The sequence below is a fragment of the Mixophyes fleayi genome, chromosome 2 (assembly GCF_038048845.1).
Source record: "Mixophyes fleayi isolate aMixFle1 chromosome 2, aMixFle1.hap1, whole genome shotgun sequence".
In the NCBI taxonomy this organism is placed as follows: domain Eukaryota; kingdom Metazoa; phylum Chordata; class Amphibia; order Anura; family Limnodynastidae; genus Mixophyes; species Mixophyes fleayi.
In genome coordinates this window covers 5,410,555-5,433,123 of record NC_134403.1, presented here as the reverse complement: position 1 = coordinate 5,433,123, position 22,569 = coordinate 5,410,555, and the positions used below count along the sequence as shown (strand labels likewise).

At 39.7% G+C, this 22,569-nt stretch overlaps 1 protein-coding gene across 4 annotated transcripts in view; it reads left to right on the top strand.

The window, feature by feature from the left end:
- PDE2A (phosphodiesterase 2A) overlaps positions 1-22,569 on the top strand; it is a 661,195-nt gene that overhangs the window by 584,379 nt on the left and 54,247 nt on the right. For all 4 annotated transcript variants that reach the window (XM_075198335.1, XM_075198336.1, XM_075198339.1 and 1 more), the window contains 2 exons: positions 734-773; positions 6,555-6,618. In XM_075198335.1, coding sequence (XP_075054436.1) covers positions 734-773; positions 6,555-6,618 — 104 coding nt within the window. The remainder of the gene's footprint in view (positions 1-733; positions 774-6,554; positions 6,619-22,569) is intronic.

Below are 22,569 nucleotides of genomic sequence, written 5' to 3'. Positions count from 1 at the left end.
ATTTACCTGTAGTTTTTACTATATTCACGATATTCAGTGAAAAAATGTTGCTACAATAAAGATGATAAACTACATATAACATTGTATCTATTTTATATATATATATATATATATATATATATATATATATATATATATATATATATATAAAATCATATAAGGAGCTTGGGACTCCACTTTTAAAGCCCCCCCATGGGTCATTAGGACGGTTTAAGTTCCCTATAGTCTTTTATTGATCAGTAACATAACAACCAGTTATAGCAACAGCATCGTCGTCCTGGACTAATGCCCCTGTGGCCCCGCTGAGACCCTAATGTGCCAGGCAGACTCAGGACAGCCTTGGGAAGCACAAGGGGGTACAGGTATCCTGGGGGGGGTGGGCAGGGGGCAGGGTAATTATAACGTCTGTGGAGGGGGTAGATGGGATGTGTGTTTTGGGAGTTATTAGTGGTGGGGGCATGTAGGGGGGTCCTGATTTATATTTAGCCTCGGACCCCAATAACCATGAATTGCATCACTGCTACTGTTATATCTCTATTTTATCATTTCAAATGTTACCTTTATGAGTGATAGTTTGTAATGACATTTTAATAGAACCCAGATATTTTGTATATTGGCCCTTAGCTATGGTCTCACTAAGGTGTCTCACTTTGATAAAATAATGTAATATATCTGTATCTTGTATCACTCAGTCTGCTTTCTGTAAGTGAGATGTCGCATTTGTCATCCACAGGCCCTACTGCAAGTTGCCAAAAATCTCTTCACACATCTGGGTGAGTTTCATGTCTCCTGTATCTCTGTGATTCTGTTATAGATCAGTGTGATTCTTTGTTTGCAATTTGCATTAATTACAATGATGTAAATGGGATTGTACAATATAGGTTCCATCAGTTTCATTGCCTGGTCTAATCAGCCTGTATCATATATATATATTTATGCAAAGAGATTTTTATCACAGGAGAAGAAGCATCACGGCCGTCTTAGGATGTTCATACAACATATATATATAAACCATATTGTATCAGACAGTAACTAACAGGCTTCTGTTCCCCACAATCATTTCTTAGCTTCACGACAAACTGACGCCACACTAAGGTTGGTGAAGACTATAATATAATATAATCACCCTGATTCGGGGACTTATATCCCAGGCGTCGCTGTTTGGATGGAATCTACATAAGGGGCTGATTTATCAATGGGTGAAAAGTCTTCTCGGAGAAGGCGGCTGTCACTAGTAATATGATATCTCTATGGATTGAGGCGGTTACCTCCAGCAATAGCCCAAACACCATTAACCCGGCCTTATGTATGGCGAGGTCTATTCACCAAGCAGTGTAACTGTATTGTACGTCCACTGCATCCATCCTGCCAACGCCGTGTAACCAGAGACCTCCAGGAAAAGTATTTATTTATTGTTCAGGTCTCTTAGAAATGTAGTGACAGAAATGCTAAATAGACGCTTAAATCTAAATAAATAAATAATTTGCTGTCCCCCCCCCCCCCCCCTCCCCTGATAATGCTGATACACCCTCAGTGCTGTCCTATGGCTTTTCCCTTTATAACAGTGAAACTATGAGCATTGGGTCCTACTGTCCAAAGATTTAGTTTTTTGAGGTCACAATGCTATTTGCTGGCACAACCCAAAAGTCCATAAATACCTGTCGGGGGGAAAGAAGTGAATTGTAGATTTATTTTTATTTTTTTTATATTTTGTATTTATGTCACAGTGATTGTCCTCTTTGACACAGCTCCATTTCCACCATCCCTCCGTTTAGTACTATTATTTTTGTTAAATTTAAGGCTCGGAGCACGAATCAGGCAATTAACATGAGTCTGGCTGCGCATTACTTTGTATTTCTTCGGTGATGTATGAAAATAATTAAAATGCATAATCAGTAAAGGTTTCGTGTGTTACCTTTGGAAGCTGTGAGAATCCATCACCAATTTGAATTTAGCAATATGAAAGCGGACAAATTACTCAGAGCTGAAATTATCAGTGAGACACCTGGTAATGGAGCTGCTGCGTCTCGCTGGCGGGGTTCGGGCGCTCTATCTGCGGATTAAATGCTGCCTGTCATAGCTCGGCACAGTGACATTTTCATAACCTTTTCTGAGTGATTACATTTCAATTCGTTGGAAGCAAAATACCACATTACCTAATATTTAGCAGAAGACGAGATATTGATGTGTCTGTCACTGAGTAAGTGTCACCTTAAATAAAAAATTATTACATGGCAACACAAATAAGACCACATAATATATAACAATCTATGGAGGGTCCACCGGTAATACACATTGCCGTTGCTGGCCTGTTTGGGAATCAGTATCATGATCACCAGTTATTTATATAGCGCCACTAATTCCACAGCACTGTACAGAGAACTCACATCAGTCCCTGTCCCAAAAGAGCTTACAGTCTAAATCCCCTAACATACATACACACAGACTAGGTTCAATTTGTTAGCAGTCCATTAACCTACCAGTTTATTTTTGGAGTGTGGGAGGAAACCAGAGCACCCGGAGGAAACCCACACAAACACGGGGAGAACATACAAACTCCTCACAGATAAGGTCATGGTTGGGAATTGAACTTATGACCCCAGTGCTGTGAGGCAGAAGTGCTAACCACTAAGCCACCGTGCGGCCCATCCACTGGCTTTAGCAAAAGTTGCCCTTCATCTATACGTCACCCATTTTCTAGCTACTTATACAGTGTCAGAGTGTTGATAATGCCATTTCTACTCCTTCGATTTGCCTGAAAAATGTTGCATGCTCAGATCTGACAGTACCTAGTATTTTTTAATGGAGAAATTGATATTATTGAAATTGAGAGGAAACATCTGTTATTGTAGTACATGGAAAAAAATGTTATTGCAGAATGGAAAATAGTTGTTAGTCAGTTGTATGTTCTCCCCGTGTTTGCGTGGGTTTCCTCCGGGTGCTCTGGTTTCCTCCCACACTCCAAAAACATACTGGTAGGTTAATTGGCTGCTATCAAATTGACCTTAGTGTCTCTTAGTCTGTGCGTGTCTGTGTGTGTGTTAGGGATTTTAGATTGTAAGGTCCAATGGGGCAGGGACTGATGTGAGTGAGTTCTCTGAACAGTGCTGTGGAATTAGTGGCGCTATATAAACAGCTGCTGATGATGATAAGAAAATGGATAAGGTTTTTCATTTATGTCCTGAGAGAGAGAAAGAGGCAGATTTTGGCACTGTTTCGAAGGAGGAGGTGAAAAGACACGCAAGGGAGTAGATGTGTGGATTGAAGCAGAGGGCGGATTTTAGGATACCACCAAGACAGCAGGATTAGAGAATAGGGAAGAGTGTGATATTGTCCAGAGTGAGAGAGATTAGAGAAAGGATAGTGATACAAGGAGGGGGGGGGAGATGAATATTTCTGATATGATGAACTCTAGGCAGCCTTGATATAGCCAGGTGGAGATGGCAGAGAGGCAGATGGAGATCTGGGATAACAGAGAAGGAGGGTGGTCATGGGATGAGAGGTAGATTTGTGTGGAGGCCGCAGGAATGTATTAGTTCACCATGAGAAGAGATATATTCAGAAGCCAGAGGGCAGAGCCTTGAGGGACCACTCCAGGTTTTGACTTGGTTTATGCTGTGAGCCAGTTCCATAGAACTACACTCATTAAATGGCCCTGGACAGTTTTGGATTTATCGGATCAGAGCACATAGGCTGCAACTGGCAATCCCAGAAACCCAGTGAGCCATGATGGGCTGACCCTTCATTTAATAAAAGTCGCAGTTGCTGAAATCCATAACTGCTGGTATTTGGTGCAATGTACGTCTGCGTTGAGACATGGCGATGACTGGAAGGCTGGTAATGGAGGAACGTTCCCCCAGCCCCTCTTGTTTTTGCAAATGACGTCCAGCACAGAGCTGGGGATAGTCTGTGTTTTTGTAGCACCAACAGGAGGAAATGGCTGCAGGTCATCATTGGTTGCTAATATCTTCAGATGTTCCAAGATGCAACATTGTGACAAATAGGTCATACCCCAATCAGCGGCATTGGGTGCTATAGAGAGGACAGGAGAGAGCATAGCGCAGTGTGCAGTCTGACTCAGAGGCCATCTCTAATTGTCCAGGCGCTCTCCTAGGACTTTATAGAGAACGACACTAATGGTGGTCACTGCTCTTTGCTATCATCATATTAAGCTGCTCAGTAACTGCTGGTCACCAATCTGTTTACAGTCTAGAAGCAAAAACTCATTGCAAGCATCCATCTCTTTCTGCGTTAAATCCAAAAACCTCCCGACTTCCTGTTCAGTATATTAAATGTATCTAAAAAGACCTGCAAACCATTTAAAAAACTGTCTATAGCTCCTGCCATATTTCACTACTTTTATCGAGAGCTTCCTACAGGCAAAAGTATGTTTCCTTAATAATATGGGAATGATTTATTTCTGCCCAAATCACACATTGTCTTGACATACAGTCAGGTCCAGCACAGATGCCCGGAAACATCCATTTCATATATCTGACAGTGAATGAGTAACTCGCTTATCAGAGACGTCCTCCAGAACGATTCCTGACTACAAGTTATTGGAAAAGTTCAATCTGTGCAGTTATTGGTCTTTCTCACCCACGGGCGTTAGTTCAGATCTCCAGTGTAATAATCCTGTAGCATCATGATGGTGTAACCACAGCACGTACAGCAGTGCTGGTTATAATGAGAGAATAGATGTCAGATGGGCTCAATGGATAAACATTAATTGCATGAATACCTATAATATTGTACAGTGCTCACATATTGTATTTAGAACCAGTGTTTCATCTCGTGCTTCCCTGAGATATGGACCATCTTGGAGATATGGAGATTGCATAGAATGACAGATACTTATTACAAGTCAAAACTATTGTAGTGAAGATCTTCTAATGCTCTGTCTGCTCAATGGACCACTTTAAACAAAATGTAAATAGGAGGGAAATGTTGAGTCAGAGTGTGAAAAGACAGCGGTAATGTTATATGAAACTTAGTATCTAATCTTATCTACCTAATAGCTCCCACTTCTACTATTAATAGAAATATTTCTATACTCCTGCAATTTCTACTTTGTTGTAGATATTGTTACACCTTATCTGTACTAGAAGTCACAGTTTCCATAGTTATTAAGCGTAAAGATGCCATTTGTACCCTGTGATGGGCAGACACAGTCAGTGATTTGTTTAGAAGTTATTTTCTGTATTGGTTTGATAGAAAACCGTATTTCTTTTTCCCATTCTTCTGAAGCCAGTATGAGAGCAGATAATTAGAGCGCGGTATTCACAGAGTGGATGTGCGAGAACAGGAGGGAGATGAGGACTAAGGCGATGTAATAGGGGCTTATTATTTATGGAAGGTGTATTCAGGGGCAGACCCTGCATCCTGCACACATCTCACTCCATGCACAAATCAGTATAAACATGTTACACTATAAAATACAGCTAATATAACCAACAATATTGTTAGAGAAGGGCGCAGTTGCTGCTATATGTCGCATGAATCAAGGTTTGTGGTGCAACAGGTCATCTCACAGAGGTGCTGAGTTCCAGTAATACAGTCCTTAAGTGTTGGGTTGCTTCACCTTCACCATTACACACTGTATAAGTAAATTCACTTTTGGTGGAATTTATAGTCTATAAATCGATGGACAATGATGGTTAATACATCTGCTCAATAGTGTGATTGGGAGAGGACTTGGAACACTTAATGCCAAAGTCCTCTGCCAGACCTTCATCTCCTGTACTTCCCTTACAGTCCTTATATTCTTACTCTTCTATAGTTTATCACCTGCCCTTCCTCTCCTGTGCTTTCTTTTGTGTGTCCTTCCTCACAACCACAACCCCCGTTCTCCTCCTGGTCTTCCACGTTTGTTTTCCTTCTTCTCTCCTGTGCTTCCCCTCCAGTACTTATTATGTTCTTCCTCTTCTATAGTTTATCACCTGCCCTTCCTCTTCTGTGCTTCCCTTTATGTCCTTCCTCTCCTGTGCTTCCCTTTATGTCCTTCCTCTCCTGTGCTTCCCTTTATGTCCTTCCTCTCCTGTGCTTCCCTTTGTGTCCTTCCTCTCCTGTGCTTCCCTTTGTGTCCTTCCTCTCCTGTGCTTCCCTTTATGTCCTTCCTCTCCTGTGCTTCCCTTTGTGTCCTTCCTCTTCTGTGCTTCCCTTTGTGTCCTTCCTCTCCTGTGCTTCCCTTTATGTCCTTCCTCTCCTGTGCTTCCCTTTATGTCCTTCCTCTCCTGTGCTTCCCTTTGTGTCCTTCCTCTCCTCTGCTCCCTTTATATTCTTCCTCTTCCATACTTCCCTTCAGTACTTCCGTACTTTCGTGTCCTTCCTCTCCTGTGCTTCCTTTTTACCATCCTTTGTCTTCCTTTAACCATTATAATTTAATCTCATCATTGAAAATAATAAATAGAGTATGTGGAGTGAATGAATGTAATGTTTATATTTTTGTGAAGAATCAGTAATAGTTTTATACTAATATTTTTTATTCTGTTGAGTGAGTGTAAGAAAAGTCTGTACAGAATAGTTATACAGAGATTTGTTGTTGACTTTTACAGATGATGTATCGGTTCTGCTCCAGGAGATTATAACAGAAGCCAGGAACCTAAGCAATGCAGAAATGTATGTACCGGTCACCGGAGATAAATTACACCTAGTAGCCCAGTTGTCCCTTTAAGTCAATTACCAAGTAGTAAAATCATTAATATAAACATATATATTGTATAAACAGGAAAAAGGGCAGTTTGTAATGTCTTTTATCAGGCACTAATCATTGTCTTACCAAACAAAATGTCCGCACCTCTGCTAGAAGGCGTTAACATACGTTGTACTTCCTTCTGCAGATTCATGTTGTCTTTTGTAATAAAGAACCAGAGTTTTCACCATAGATAACACCGAACAAATCTCTTATATCTATAAAAACGGTATATTAACAATCTTGGCCAAGCTCCTTTCCACATACCCCTACCCGTTTTACAGGCAAATGTATTCCCAGCCCTGTTTTTAACCAAACCCCAGATTTGCTATGTATGTAGAGACCAATCATTTCTAAGCCTTTTCAAAACGTTCATCCAGAACTCACTCAAACGTCTCTCTTTCCATCCTGCAGCTTAATTTGTACAATCACATCTCTGCCTCTTATATGTCTTCCCTAGTTTAACCATTTCCCATTTATGTTATACAGTGAGTTCTTTCCATTCAGACTCAGTACGTTTTGGTGAACGCTTCACTTCAGTAGCTCTTCTTTAATTTGCTTCCAGTGTCTTATTCTCTCTGTGTAGTTGTTATGGTTAACTGGGGGGTTGCAATGATATCTAAGGAGTCCAGGTCCATATGTGACGGATATATTAGTTTATTGAAGCACAAATATTCAGTTGCAGAACATGATGGAGTAATGCAATAAACTAACATAATCCAGGAACAGCAGGTGATAATCAGAACATAGTCCAGGTGATAATCAGAACATAGTCCAGGTGATAATCAGATCATAGTCCAGGTGATAATCAGAACACAGTCCAGGTAATAATCAGAACATAGTCCAGGTGATAATCAGAACATAGTCCAGGTGATAATCAGAACATAGTCCAGGTGATAATCAGATCATAGTCCAGGTATAACAGGTGATAATCAGAACACAGTCCAGGTATAACAGGTGATAATAAGAACATAGTCCAGGTATAACAGAATCTGGGTGGGGCTAGATAGAGATAAACAGTCTCTGAACTGGATAACAGGTAATTTTCAGGAACAAAGAAGGAAATTTACAATGCAATAGATTACTAGGTATAGACAAGATGCTGAAGGAATCCAGGTAAACTATGAGTTTGAGTTGATGGTAGATGGTAGAGCCAAAGTTACACAGGAACAAACAGTGGTAAGAAGAATGTCCAGGGCACAGGATAAGGCAAACAGTGACCAGTAAGGTGCTGCTGAGGGGCAGGAATATATAGAGAAGCAGCTACAGATAATCTGAATGAGGTAATGACATTAACACCTGCAGGTGAGGAGAAAATGTCCAAACCTCTGGTGACACAGTGGTACTGCAGGCCTGGTACAGAATAAGGACAGAGTCTAAAGGTTGTCTGATCTAGAGGGGAACACAGTAACCCTGGTGTTATCTAACTAGCGAAATATGTAGTTTACTCAATTCCACTGACTTCATTATTCTGCATCATCAAAAACCATGCAGGGTTTACATACCGTCCTGAATTTCTTGCCCCATGTGAAATGTTCTGCAATGTAAAATGCCATTGGTTCAGACTGGAAGGTCCAGTTTACTATAGGTATCAACTATGTACTTCTCATAGACATTGTCCAGTAGATCTACCTAACACTATTGTCCAGATACTGTTCTCATAGACATTGTACAGATATTAGGCAGGATTAGGTCCCATTGGGATTGTCCTGGATCTGGTCTCATAGGTATTTCTCACCAAATGGTCTTGTAGACATTGTCCTAGACCTGGTCTAATAGACATTGTCCTAGATCTGGTCCCATAGCTATAGATCTGGGGGTAAATGTATCAATATGCGGGTTCTTCAACACCCGCGTGTTCAGCCTCTTCCGCGATTAAATTTCAAGCGGCGCTGCATTGTAAAGGGAAGTTAACCCTGTTAAAGGGAAGTTAACCCTTTACAATGCAGCGCCGCTTGAAATTTAATTGCGGAAGAGGCTGAACACGCGGGTGTTGAAGAACCCGCATATTGATACATTTACCCCCTGGACTAAGTATCAGAGTCATTATCTATCAATTGGTCTCCTAAATATTGTCCAGAATGTGGTCTCTTAAACATTAGTGGCATTGCTTATGAATTGTCTTATAGACATTGTCCAGGAACGTGTCTCATCAACATTAGCCAGGAACCTGTCATGGAGACATTATCCATTAATTAGTCTTGTAGACATTGTCCAATAGATCCACCTGAAGCTATTGCCTGGAGCTGCGCTTATTGGCATTTTCAAAGAGATTGTTCATATTCTTTATCCCTTGAGCGTTTCCAGTTGGACCTATAATCTATAATCTGCAATTAGGTGCAGATTAATTTCCCAAAGTCGGAATGTATGTGTGTGCCGTTATATATGTGTATGTATGTATGTGTGTGTGCCGTTATATATGTGTATGTATGTGTGTGCCGTTATATATGTGTATGTATGTATGTGTGTGTGTGTGCCGTTATATATGTGTATGTATGTATGTGTGTGTGTGTGCCGTTATATATGTGTATGTATGTATGTGTGTGTGTGTGCCGTTATATATGTGTATGTATGTGTGTGTGCCGTTATATATGTGTATGTATGTATGTATGTATGTATGTGTGTGCCGTTATATATGTGTATGTATGTATGTGTGTGCCGTTATATATGTGTATGTATGTGTGTGCCGTTATATATGTGTATGTATGTATGTGTGTGTGTGTGCCGTTATATATGTGTATGTATGTATGTGTGTGCCGTTATATATGTGTATGTATGTATGTATGTGCCGTTATATATGTGTATGTATGTATGTATGTGCCGTTATATATGTGTATGTATGTATGTGTGTGTCGTTATATATGTGTATGTATGTATGTGTGTGCCGTTATATATGTGTATGTATGTATGTATGTGCCGTTATATATGTGTATGTATGTATGTGTGTGCCGTTATATATGTGTATGTATGTATGTGTGTGCCGTTATATATGTGTATGTAGGTGTGTGCCGTTATATATGTGTATGTATGTGTGTGTGTGCCGTTATATATGTGTATGTAGGTGTGTGCCGTTATATATGTGTATGTATGTGTGTGCCGTTATATATGTGTATGTATGTATGTGTGTGCCGTTATACATATGTATGTGTGTGCCATGATACATGTGTATGTATGTGTGTGCCGTTATATATGTGTATGTATGTGTGTGTGTGCCGTTATATATGTGTATGTATGTATGTGTGTGCCGTTATATATCTGTATGTATGTATGTATGTATGTATGTGTGTGCCGTTATATATGTGTATGTATGTGTGTGCCGTTATATATGTGTATGTATGTGTGTGTGTGCCGTTATATATGTGTATGTATGTATGTGTGTGCCGTTATATATGTGTATGTATGTATGTGTGTGCCGTTATATATGTGTATGTATGTATGTGTGTGCCGTTATATATGTGTATGTAGGTGTGTGCCGTTATATATGTGTATGTATGTGTGTGCCGTTATATATGTGTATGTATGTATATGTGTGCCGTATTACATATGTATGTGTGTGCCATGATACATGTGTATGTATGTGTGTGCCGTTATATATGTGTATGTATGTGTGTGTGTGCCGTTATATATGTGTATGTATGTATGTGTGTGCCGTTATATATGTGTATGTATGTATGTATGTGTGTGCCGTTATATATGTGTATGTATGTGTGTGCCGTTATATATGTGTATGTATGTGTGTGTGTGTGCCGTTATATATGTGTATGTATGTATGTGTGTGCCGTTATATATGTGTATGTATGTATGTGTGTGCCGTTATATATGTGTATGTAGGTGTGTGCCGTTATATATGTGTATGTATGTGTGTGTGTGCCGTTATATATGTGTATGTATGTATGTGTGTGCCGTTATATATGTGTATGTATGTATGTGTGTGCCGTTATATATGTGTATGTAGGTGTGTGCCGTTATATATGTGTATGTGTGTGCCGTTATATATGTGTATGTAGGTGTGTGCCGTTATATATGTGTATGTATGTGTGTGCCGTTATATATGTGTATGTATGTATATGTGTGCCGTGATACATATGTATGTGTGTGCCATGATACATGTGTATGTATGTGTGTGCCGTTATATATGTGTATGTATGTGTGTGTGTGTCGTTATATATGTGTATGTATGTATGTGTGTGCCATGATACATGTGTATGTATGTATGTGCCGTTATATATGTGTATGTATGTGTGTGTGTGTGCCATGATACATGTGTATGTATGTATGTGTGTGCCGTGATACATGTGTATGTATGTGTGTGCCGTTATATATGTGTATGTGTGTGCCGTTATATATGTGTATGTATGTATGTGTGTGTGTGCCGTTATATATGTGTATGTATGTATGTGTGTGCCGTGATACATGTGTATGTATGTGTGTGCCGTGATACATGTGTATGTATGTGTGTGCCATGATACATGTGTATGTATGTGTGTGTGTGCCGTTATATATGTGTATGTATGTATGTGTGTGTGTGCCATGATACATGTGTATGTATGTATGTGTGTGCCGTTATATATGTGTATGTATGTATGTGTGTGCCATGATACATGTGTATGTATGTATGTGTGTGCCGTTATATATGTGTATGTATGTATGTGTGTGCCATGATACATGTGTATGTATGTATGTATGTATGTGTGTGCCGTTATATATGTGTATGTATGTATGTGTGTGCCATGATACATGTGTATGTATGTATGTATGTATGTGTGTGCCGTTATATATGTGTATGTATGTGTGTGCCGTTATATATGTGTATGTATGTATGTGTGTGCCGTTATATATGTGTATGTATGTATGTGTGTGCCATGATACATGTGTATGTAGGTGTGTGCCGTTATATATGTGTATGTATGTATGTGTGTGCCGTTATATATGTGTATGTATGTATGTATGTGTGTGCCGTTATATATGTGTATGTATGTATGTATGTGTGTGCCATTATATATGTGTATGTATGTATGTGTGTGCCGTTATATATGTGTATGTATGTATGTGTGTGCCATGATACATGTGTATGTATGTGTGTGCCGTGATACATGTGTATGTATGTGTGTGCCGTGATACATGTGTATGTGTGTGCCGTGATACATGTGTATGTATGTGTGTGCAGTTATATATGTGTATGTATGTGTGTGCCATGATACATGTGTATGTATGTGTGTGCCGTGATACATGTGTATGTATGTGTGTGCCGTGATACATGTGTATGTGTGTGCCGTGATACATGTGTATGTATGTGTGTGCAGTTATATATGTGTATGTATGTGTGTGCCGTGATACATGTGTATGTATGTGTGTGCCGTGATACATATGTATGTGTGTGCCGTGATACATGTGTATGTATGTGTGTGCTGTTATATATGTGTATGTATGTGTGTGCCGTGATACATGTGTATGTAGGTGTGTGCCGTTATATATGTGTATGTATGTATGTGTGTGCCATGATACATGTGTATGTAGGTGTGTGCCGTTATATATGTGTATGTAGGTGTGTGCCGTTATATATGTGTATGTATGTATGTGTGTGCCATGATACATGTGTATGTAGGTGTGTGCCGTTATATATGTGTATGTAGGTGTGTGCCGTTATATATGTGTATGTATGTATGTGTGTGCCATGATACATGTGTATGTAGGTGTGTGCCGTGATACATGTGTATGTAGGTGTGTGCCGTTATATATGTGTATGTATGTATGTGTGTGCCATGATACATATGTATGTGTGTGCCGTGATACATGTGTATGTATGTGTGTGCCGTGATACATATGTATGTGTGTGCCGTGATACATGTGTATGTATGTGTGTGCCGTTATATATGTGTATGTATGTGTGTGCCGTGATACATGTGTATGTATGTGTGTGCCGTTATATATGTGTATGTATGTGTGTGCAGTTATATATGTGTATGTATGTATGTGTGTGCCGTGATACATGTATATGTGTGTGCCATGATAAATGTGTATGTATGTGTGTGCCGTGATAAATGTGTATGTATGTGTGTGCCGTGATACATGTGTATGTATGTGTGTGCCGTGATACATGTGTATGTATGTGTGTGCCGTGATACATATGTATGTGTGTGCCGTGATACATGTGTATGTATGTGTGTGCCGTGATACATATGTATGTATGTGTGTGCCGTGATACATATGTATGTGTGTGCCGTGATACATGTGTATGTATGTGTGTGCCGTTATATATGTGTATGTATGTGTGTGCCGTTATATATGTGTATGTATGTGTGTGCCGTGATACATGTGTATGTATGTGTGTGCCGTGATACATATGTATGTGTGTGCCGTGATACATGTGTATGTATGTGTGTGCCGTGATACATGTGTATGTATGTATGTGTGTGCCATGATACATGTGTATGTAGGTGTGTGCCGTTATATATGTGTATGTATGTATGTGTGTGCCATGATACATGTGTATGTAGGTGTGTGCCGTTATATATGTATATGTATGTATGTGTGTGCCATGATACATGTGTATGTAGGTGTGTGCCGTTATATATGTGTATGTATGTATGTGTGTGCCATGATACATGTGTATGTATGTGTGTGCCGTGATACATATGTATGTGTGTGCCGTGATACATGTGTATGTATGTGTGTGCCGTTATATATGTGTATGTATGTGTGTGCCGTAATACATGTGTATGTAGGTGTGTGCAGTTATACATGTGTATGTATGTGTGTGCCGTGATACATGTGTATGTATGTGTGTGCCGTGATACATGTGTATGTAGGTGTGTGCAGTTATACATGTGTATGTATGTGTGTGCAGTTATACATGTGTGTGTATGTGTGTGCCGTGATACATGTGTATGTATGTGTGTGCCGTGATACATGTGTATGAATGTGTGTGCAGTTATACTAAAAGATTAGATTATGGCTAAAAGATTGGTGTAGGAAGGAGGGTTTTGGATTCTTAGAGCACTGGGCTGATTTCTCGGTCAGTTGCCATCTTTATTGTCATGATGGATTGCACCTGAATGAGGAGGGGGCTGCAGTGCTAGGGGAGAGGATGGTTAGAAGGTTGGAGGAGATTTTAAACTAGGCTCTGGGGAGGAGGGGCAAGCAAGTATTTATGGGATAGACATTGAGAGTAGTAAGGAGGAATTTAACAAGAGTAAAGGGGGTGGAGAGGGGGGAAAGGGAAGCATAGCCGATAAGGAGCGGCCCTTTTTAAAGCAAAAAGAAATACCTAAGGGAGCCAATAGACTTAAGTGTATGCTTGCAAATGCAAGAAGCCTGACAGGTAAAATGGGGGAGTTAGAACTAGTAGCAATGAATGAGCAGTATGATATTATAGGTATTACTGAGACCTGGTGGGATGATACACATGACTGGGCAGTCAACTTGGAAGGCTATTCTCTCTTCAGGAGGGATAGGGTAAATAAAAGGGGAGGAGGAGTATGTCTTTATATTAAGCCAGAATTAAAACCAAGTATTCAGGAAGTTATATATGAGAATATTGGTGATAATATAGAGGCATTGTGGGTGGAAATATCCAGCGGAGGAAAAAGTTCAGAGAAGTTTCTGATAGGGATATGCTATAAACCGCCAGATATTAGTACGATTGAGGAAGCCCAACTTCTACAGCAAATTGAAAAGGCTACACAACTAGGTCAAATTTTAATTATGGGGGATTTTAATTATCCGGACATTGATTGGAGTACTGAGACCTGCGGTACAGCTAGGGGAAATAGGTTTCTGAGCACGCTAAAAGACCATTACATGTCCCAATTAGTTGAGGAACCAACTAGGAACCGGACTATACTGGACCTAGTAATAACAAACAATGTAGACGTAATATCAAATATTCAAGTAAAGGAGCACTTGGGAAACAGTGATCATAATATGGTCTCATTTGAAATTAGTTTCCAGAAACAACAGTATAAGGGATCAACTAGGACTTTAAACTTTAAAAAGGCAAATTTTAATATGCTAAAGGAGTCTATAAAGAGCATAGACTGGGACAAAGCCTTTGAAGGAAAAAATACGGAAGAAATGTGGGCTGTCTTTAAAATGTTGTTGGAAACATACACGTATAAGTTCATTCCTATGGGAAATAAATGTAAAAGAATTAAGTCTAAACCAATGTGGCTAAATAAAAAGGTAAGAGAAGAAATGCAAAGGAAGAAGCATGCATTTAAATTGTTTAAGTCTGAAGGGTCAGAGGAGTCCTTCCATAGGTACAAGGAATGTAATAAAACATGCAAAAAGGAAATTAGATTGGCTAAATTAGAAAATGAAAGGCACGTTGCAAAAGAAAGTAAGACAAACCCCAAAAAGTTTTTTAAGTATATAAATGGCAAAAGGATTAAAAAAGATAATATAGGACCACTAAGAAGTGAGATGGGTGAATTGATAAATGATACTAAGGAAAAAGCAGAGATATTAAACACGTTCTTTTCTTCAGTATTTGCCAGAGAGGAACAAATGGCAGGAGTAATACATAAAAATGGAAATGAAACCATGCCATTAATTAATACTTGGTTGTCAGAGGAAGAAGTCCAAAGGCGACTGAAGAATATTAAGATAAATAAAGCTCCAGGTCCAGATGGCATACACCCAAGGGTCCTTATGGAATTAAACTCGGAAATAGCTAGACCGCTATTCTTAATTTTCAGAGATTCAATCTCATCAGGCTCAGTACCAAGGGATTGGCGAATAGCAGATGTGGTGCCGTTGTTTAAAAAGGGGACGAGATCACAACCAGAGAATTATAGACCTGTAAGCCTGACATCAATAGTGGGGAAACTACTGGAAGGTATTTTAAGGGACAGTATTCAGGATTACTTGGTACGCAATAAAATTATTAGTGGGAATCAACATGGATTTGTGAGGGATAGGTCATGTCAAACTAATCTAATTAGTTTCTACGAGGAAGTTAGTGGGAACTTAGACCAGGGCAGGACAGTAGATGTGGTCTACTTAGATTTTGCAAAGGCCTTTGATACAGTGCCACACAAGAGGTTGGTTTACAAAATAAGGGAACTGGGTCTAGAAATCAAAATTTGTACTTGGATCGAAAACTGGTTAGAGAATAGGGAACAGAGAGTTGTGATAAATGGAACATTTTCTAATTGGTCAAAGGTCTTAAGTGGAGTTCCTCAAGGTTCCGTGCTGGGACCACTCCTTTTTAATATATTTATTAATGACCTTGGTGATGGTTTAGAGAGTAAAGTTTCTATTTTTGCAGATGACACTAAACTCTGTAAGGTAATAAAATCAGAGCAAGATGTAGCTTCTCTACAGAGGGACTTAAATAAACTGGAGGATTGGGCGGCTAAATGGAATATGAGGTTTAACACAGATAAATGTAAGGTTATGCATTCAGGGATCAAAAACAAGAACGCAATCTATAAATTAAATGGAATTAATTTGGGAGAATCTATAATGGAAAAGGATTTGGGAGTGCTCGTAGACAGTAGACTTAGCAATAGTGCTCAATGTCAAGCAGCAGCTGCAAGGGCAAACAAAGTATTGGCATGCATAAAAAGGGGAATAGATGCAAGGGAAGACAGTGTAATTTTGCCACTGTATAAATCATTGGTAAGACCTCATCTTGAATATGCAGTACAGTTCTGGGCACCACTCTATAAAAAAGATAATTTGGAACTAGAAAGGGTTCAGAGAAGGGCGACAAAATTGATAAAGGGTATGGAGTCATTAAGTTATGAGGAAAGGTTAGCCAGTTTAGGCATGTTTACTTTAGAAAAGAGGCGTCTAAGGGGAGATATGATTACTATGTACAAATACATTAGGGGTCAATACAGAGAGCTTTCATGGGAACTTTTTACCCCAAGGACCATACACAGGACACGTGGTCATCCCCTAAGGTTAGAGGAGAGGAAATTTCACAACCAGCAAAGGAAGGGGTTCTTTACAGTAAGGGCAGTCAAGATATGGAATTCATTGCCAGGGAAGGTTGTGATGGCAGATTCAATAGATATGTTTAAGAAAGGGTTAGACAAATTTTTAGCGGAAAGGTGTATCCAGGGATACGACCGTTAATTTAAAATAAAGGATAGTAGTGGATATAGGGTAAAAATTGGATTGCAATATTGAGTCTGGGGGGATTTTCAAAATTGAAACAGATGGGCGGTTGCCTACTCCGGATTAATTTCAAATATAAGTGCAGGATCGCAGGAGATCCAAAATAGGTTGAACTTGATGGACTGGTGTCTTTTTTCAACCTCATCAACTATGTAACTATGTAACTATACATGTGTGTGCCGTGCTACATGTGTATGCATGTGTGTGCCGTTATACATGTGTATGTATGTATGTATGTGCCGTTATACATGTGTATGTAGGTGTGTGCTGTTATACATGTCTGTGTATGTGTGTGCCGTTATACATGTGTATGTAGGTGTGTGCCGTTATACATGTGTATGTAGGTGTGTGCCGTTATACATGTGTATGTATGTGTGTGCCGTGATACATGTGTATGTATATGTGTGTGCCGTTATACATGTGTATGTAGGTGTGTGCCGTTATACATGTGTATGTAGGTGTGTGCCGTGATACATGTGTATATAGGTGTGTGCCGTGATACATATGTATGTGTGTGCCATTATACATGTGTGTATATGTGTGTGCTGTTATACATGTGTATGTATATGTGTGTGCCGTGATACATATGTATATGTGTGCCGTGATACATGTGTATATAGGTGTGTGCCATTATACATGTGTATGTATGTGTGTGCCGTTATACATGTGTATGTATGTGTGTGCCGTTATACATGTGTATGTGTGTGTGCCGTGATACATGTGTATGTATGTGCCATTATGAATGTGTGTGCCGTTATACATGTGTATGTATGTGTGTGCCGTGATACATGTGTATGTATGTGTGTGCCGTTATACATGTGTATGTAAGTGTGTGCAGTTATACATGTGTGTGCATGTGTGTGCCGTGATACATGTGTATGTATGTGTGTGCCGTGATACATGTGTATGTAGGTGTGTGCAGTTATACATGTGTATGTGTGTGTGTGCAGTTATACATGTGCGTGTATGTGTGTGCCGTGATACATGTGTATGTATGTTTGTGCCGTTATACATGGTTATGTATGTGTGTGCCGTTATACATGTGTATGAATGTGTGTGCAGTTATACATGTGTGTGCCGTGATACATGTGTGTGCCTTTATACATGTGTATGTAGGTGTGTGCCGTTAGACATGTCTGTGTATGTGTGTGCCGTTATACATGTGTATGTAGGTGTGTGCCATTATACATGTGTATGTATGTGTGTGCCGTGATACATGTGTATGTTTATGTGTGTGCTGTTATACATGTGTATGTAGGTGTGTGCAGTGATACATGTGTATGTATGTGTGTGCCGTGATACATGTGTATGTGTGTGCCATTATACATGTGTGTGTATGTGTGTGCCGTTATACATGTGTATGTAGGTGTGTGCAATTATACATGTGTATGTGTGTGTGCTGTGATACATGTGTATGTATATGTGTGTGCCGTGATACATGTGTATGTATGTGTGTGCCATGATACATGTGTATGTATGTGTGTGCCGTTATACATGTATATGTAGGTGTGTGCAGTTATACATGTGTATGTATGTGTGTGCCGTTATACATGTGTATGTAGGTGTGTGCAGTAATACATGTGTGTATGTGTGTGCAGTTATACATGTGTGTGTATGTGTGTGCCGTGATACATGTGTATGTATGTGTGTGCCATGACACATGTGTATGTATATGTGTGTGCCGTTATACATGTGTATGTAGGTGTGTGCCGTGATACATGTGTATGTATGTGTGTGCCGTGATACATGTGTATGTATATGTGTGTGCCATGATAAATGTGTATGTATGTTTGTGCCATGATACATGTGTATGTATGTGTGTGCCGTTATGAATGTGTGTGCCGTGATACATGTGTATGTATGCGTGTGCCGTTATACATGTATATGTGTGTGTGTGTGCCATTATACATGTGTGTGCCGTTATACATGTGTATGTAGGTGTGTGCCCTTATACATGTGTATGTATGTGTGTGCTGTGATACATGTATATGTGTGTGCCATGATAAATGTGTATGTATGTGTGTGCCGTTATGAATGTGTGTGCCGTGATACATGTGTATGTATGCGTGTGCCGTTATACATGTATATGTGTGTGTGTGTGCCATTATACATGTGTGTGCCGTTATACATGTGTATGTAGGTGTGTGCCCTTATACATGTGTATGTATGTGTGTGCTGTGATACATGTATATGTGTGTGCCATGATACATGTGTATGTATGTGTGTGCCGTTATGAATGTGTGTGCCGTGATACATTTGTATGTATGCGTGTGCTGTTATACATGTGTATGTAGGTGTGTGCCGTTATACATGTGTATGTATGTGTGTGCCATGATACATGTGTATGTATATGTGTGTGCCGTGATACATGTGTATGTATATGTGTGCTGTGATACATGTGTATGTATGTGTGTGCCGTGATACATGTGTATGTATGTGTGTGCCGTTATACATGTGTATGTAGGTGTGTGCAGTTATACATGTGTGTGTATGTGTGTGCTGTAATACATGTGTATGTAGGTGTGTGCAGTTATACATGTGTATGTATGTGTGTGCAGTTATACATGTGTGTGTATGTGTGTGCCATGATACATGTGTATGTATGTATGTGCCGTGATACATGTGTATGTATGCGTGTGCTGTTATACATGGTTATGTATGTGTGTGCCGTTATACATGTGTATGAATGTGTGTGCAGTTATACATGTGTGTGCCGTGATACATGTGTATGCATGTGTGTGCCGTTATACATGTGTATGTATGTGTGTGCCATTATACATGTGTATGCATGTGTGTGCCGTTATACATGTCTGTGCCGTTATACATATGTATGTGTGTGCCGTGATACATGTGTATGTATATATGTGTGCCGTTATACATGTGTATGTAGGTGTGTGCCGTTATACATGTGTATGTAGGTGTGTGTCGTTATACATGTGTATGTATGTGTGTGCCATGATACATGTGTATGTAGGTGTGTGCCGTTATACATATGTATGTGTGTGCCGTGATACATGTGTATGTGTGTGCCGTTATACATGTGTATGTAGGTGTGTGCCGTGATACATGTGTATGTATATGTGTGTGCCGTGATACATGTGTATGTATGTGTGTGCCGTGATACATATGTATGTGTGTGCCGTTATGAATGTGTGTGCTGTTATACATGTGTATGTATGTGTGTGCCATGGTACATGTATATGTAGGTGTGTGCCGTTATACATGTGTATGTATTTGTGTGTGCCGTGATAAATGTGTATGTATATGTGTGTGCCGTGATACATGTGTATTTATGTGTGTGCCGTGATACATTTCTATGTATGTGTGTGATGACATACATGTGTATGTATGTGTGTGCCGTGATACATGTGTATGTATGTGTGTGCCATTATACATGTGTGTGCCGTGATATATATGCATGTGTGTGCCGTGATACATGTGTGTGCCATGATACATGTGTATGTATGTGTGCGCCTTGATATATGTGTATGCCGTTATACATGTGTATGTATATGCCGTTATACATGTGAATGTGTGTGTGTGCCGGTATACATGTGTGTGTATGTGTGTGCCGTTATACATGGTTATGTAGGTGTGTGCCGTGATACATGTGTGTGTATGTATGTGTGTGCCATTATACATGGTTATGAATGTGTGTGCTGATATACATGTGTATGTATGTGTGTGTCGTGATACATGTGTATGTATATGTGTGTGTCGTGATACATGTGTATGTATGTGTGTGCTGTTATACATGGTTATGTATGTGTGTGCCGTTATACATGTGTATGAATGTGTGTGCCGTTATACATGTGTATAAGAATGTGTGTGCCATTATACATGTGTTTGTATGTGTGTGCCATGATACATGTGTGTGTATGTGTGTGCCGTGAAAGATGTGTATGTATGTGTGTGCTGTTATACATGTGTATGTAGGTGTGTGCCGTGATACATGTGTATATAGGTGTGTGCCGTTATACATGTGTATGTATGTGTGTGCCGTGATACATATGTATGTGTGTGCCATTATACATGTGTGTATATGTGTGTGCCGTTATACATGTGTATGTATATGTGTGTGCCGTTATACATGTGTATGTAGGTGAGTGCCGTGATACATGTGTATATAGGTGTGTCGTTATACATGTGTATGTATGTGTGTGCCGTGATAAGTATGTATGTGTGTGCCATTATACATGTGTGTATATGTGTGTGCCGTTATACATGTGTATGTAGGTCTGTGCCATTATACATGTGTATGTATGTGTGTGCCGTTATACATGTGTATGTGTGTGTGTGCCGTGATACATGTGTATGTATGTGCCGTTATACATGTGTATGTATGTGTGTGCCGTGATACATGTGTGTGCCGTGATACATGTGTATGTATGTGTGTGCCTTGATACATGTGTATGTAGGTGTGTGCAGTTATACATGTGTATGTGTGTGTGTGCAGTTATACATGTGTGTGTGTGTGTGCCGTGATACATGTGTATGTATGTGTGTGCCGTGATACATGTGTATGTATGTGTGTGCTGTTATACATGGTTATGTATATGTGTGCCGTTATACATGTGTATGAATGTGTGTGCAGTTATACATGTGTGTGCCGTGATACATGTGTATGTATGTGTGTGCCGTTATACATGTGTATGTATGTGTGTGTCGTGATACATGTGTATGTGTGTGCAGTTATACATGTGTATGTATGTGTGTGCCGTGATACATGTGTATGTATGTTTGTGCCGTTATACATGTGTATGTAGGTGTGTGCAGTTATACATGTGTGTGCATGTGTGTGCATGTGTGTGCCGTGATACATGTGTATGTATGTGTGTGCCGTGATACATGTGTATGTAGGTGTGTGCAGTTATACATGTGTATGTGTGTGTGCAGTTATACATGTGCGTGTATGTGTGTGTCGTGATACATGTGTATGTATGTGTGTGCCGTGATACATGTGTATGTATGTATGTGCCGTTATACATGGTTATGTATGTGTGTGCCGTTATACATGTGTATGAATGTGTGTGCAGTTATACATGTGTGTGCCGTTATACATGTGTGTGCCTTTATACATGTGTATGTATGTGTGTGCCATTAGACATGTCTGTGTATGTGTGTGCCGTTATACATGTGTATGTAGGTGTGTGCCATTATACATGTGTATGTATGTGTGTGCCGTGATACATGTGTATGTAGGTGTGTGCAGTGATACATGTGTATGTATGTGTGTGCCGTGATACATGTGTATGTAGGTGTGTGCCGTTATACATGTGTATGTATGTGTGTGCCATGATACATATGTATGTGTGTGCCATTATACATGTGTGTGTATGTGTGTGCCGTTATACATGTGTATGTAGGGTTGTGCAATTATACATGTGTATGTGTGTGTGTGCTGTGATACATGTGTATGTATATGTGTGTGCCGTGATACATGTGTATGTATGTGTGTGCCGTGATACATGTGTATGTATGTGTGTGCCGTTATACATGTGTATGTAGATGTGTGCAGTTATACATGTGTATGTATGTGTATCCAGTTATACATGTGTATGTAGGTGTGTGCAGTAATACATGTGTGTATGTGTGTGCAGTTATACATGTGTGTGTATGTGTGTGCCGTGACACATGTGTATGTATGTGTGTGCCATGACACATGTGTATGTATATGTGTGTGCCGTTATACATGTGTATGTAGGTGTGTGCAGTGATACATGTGTATGTAGGTGTGTGCCAAGATACATGTG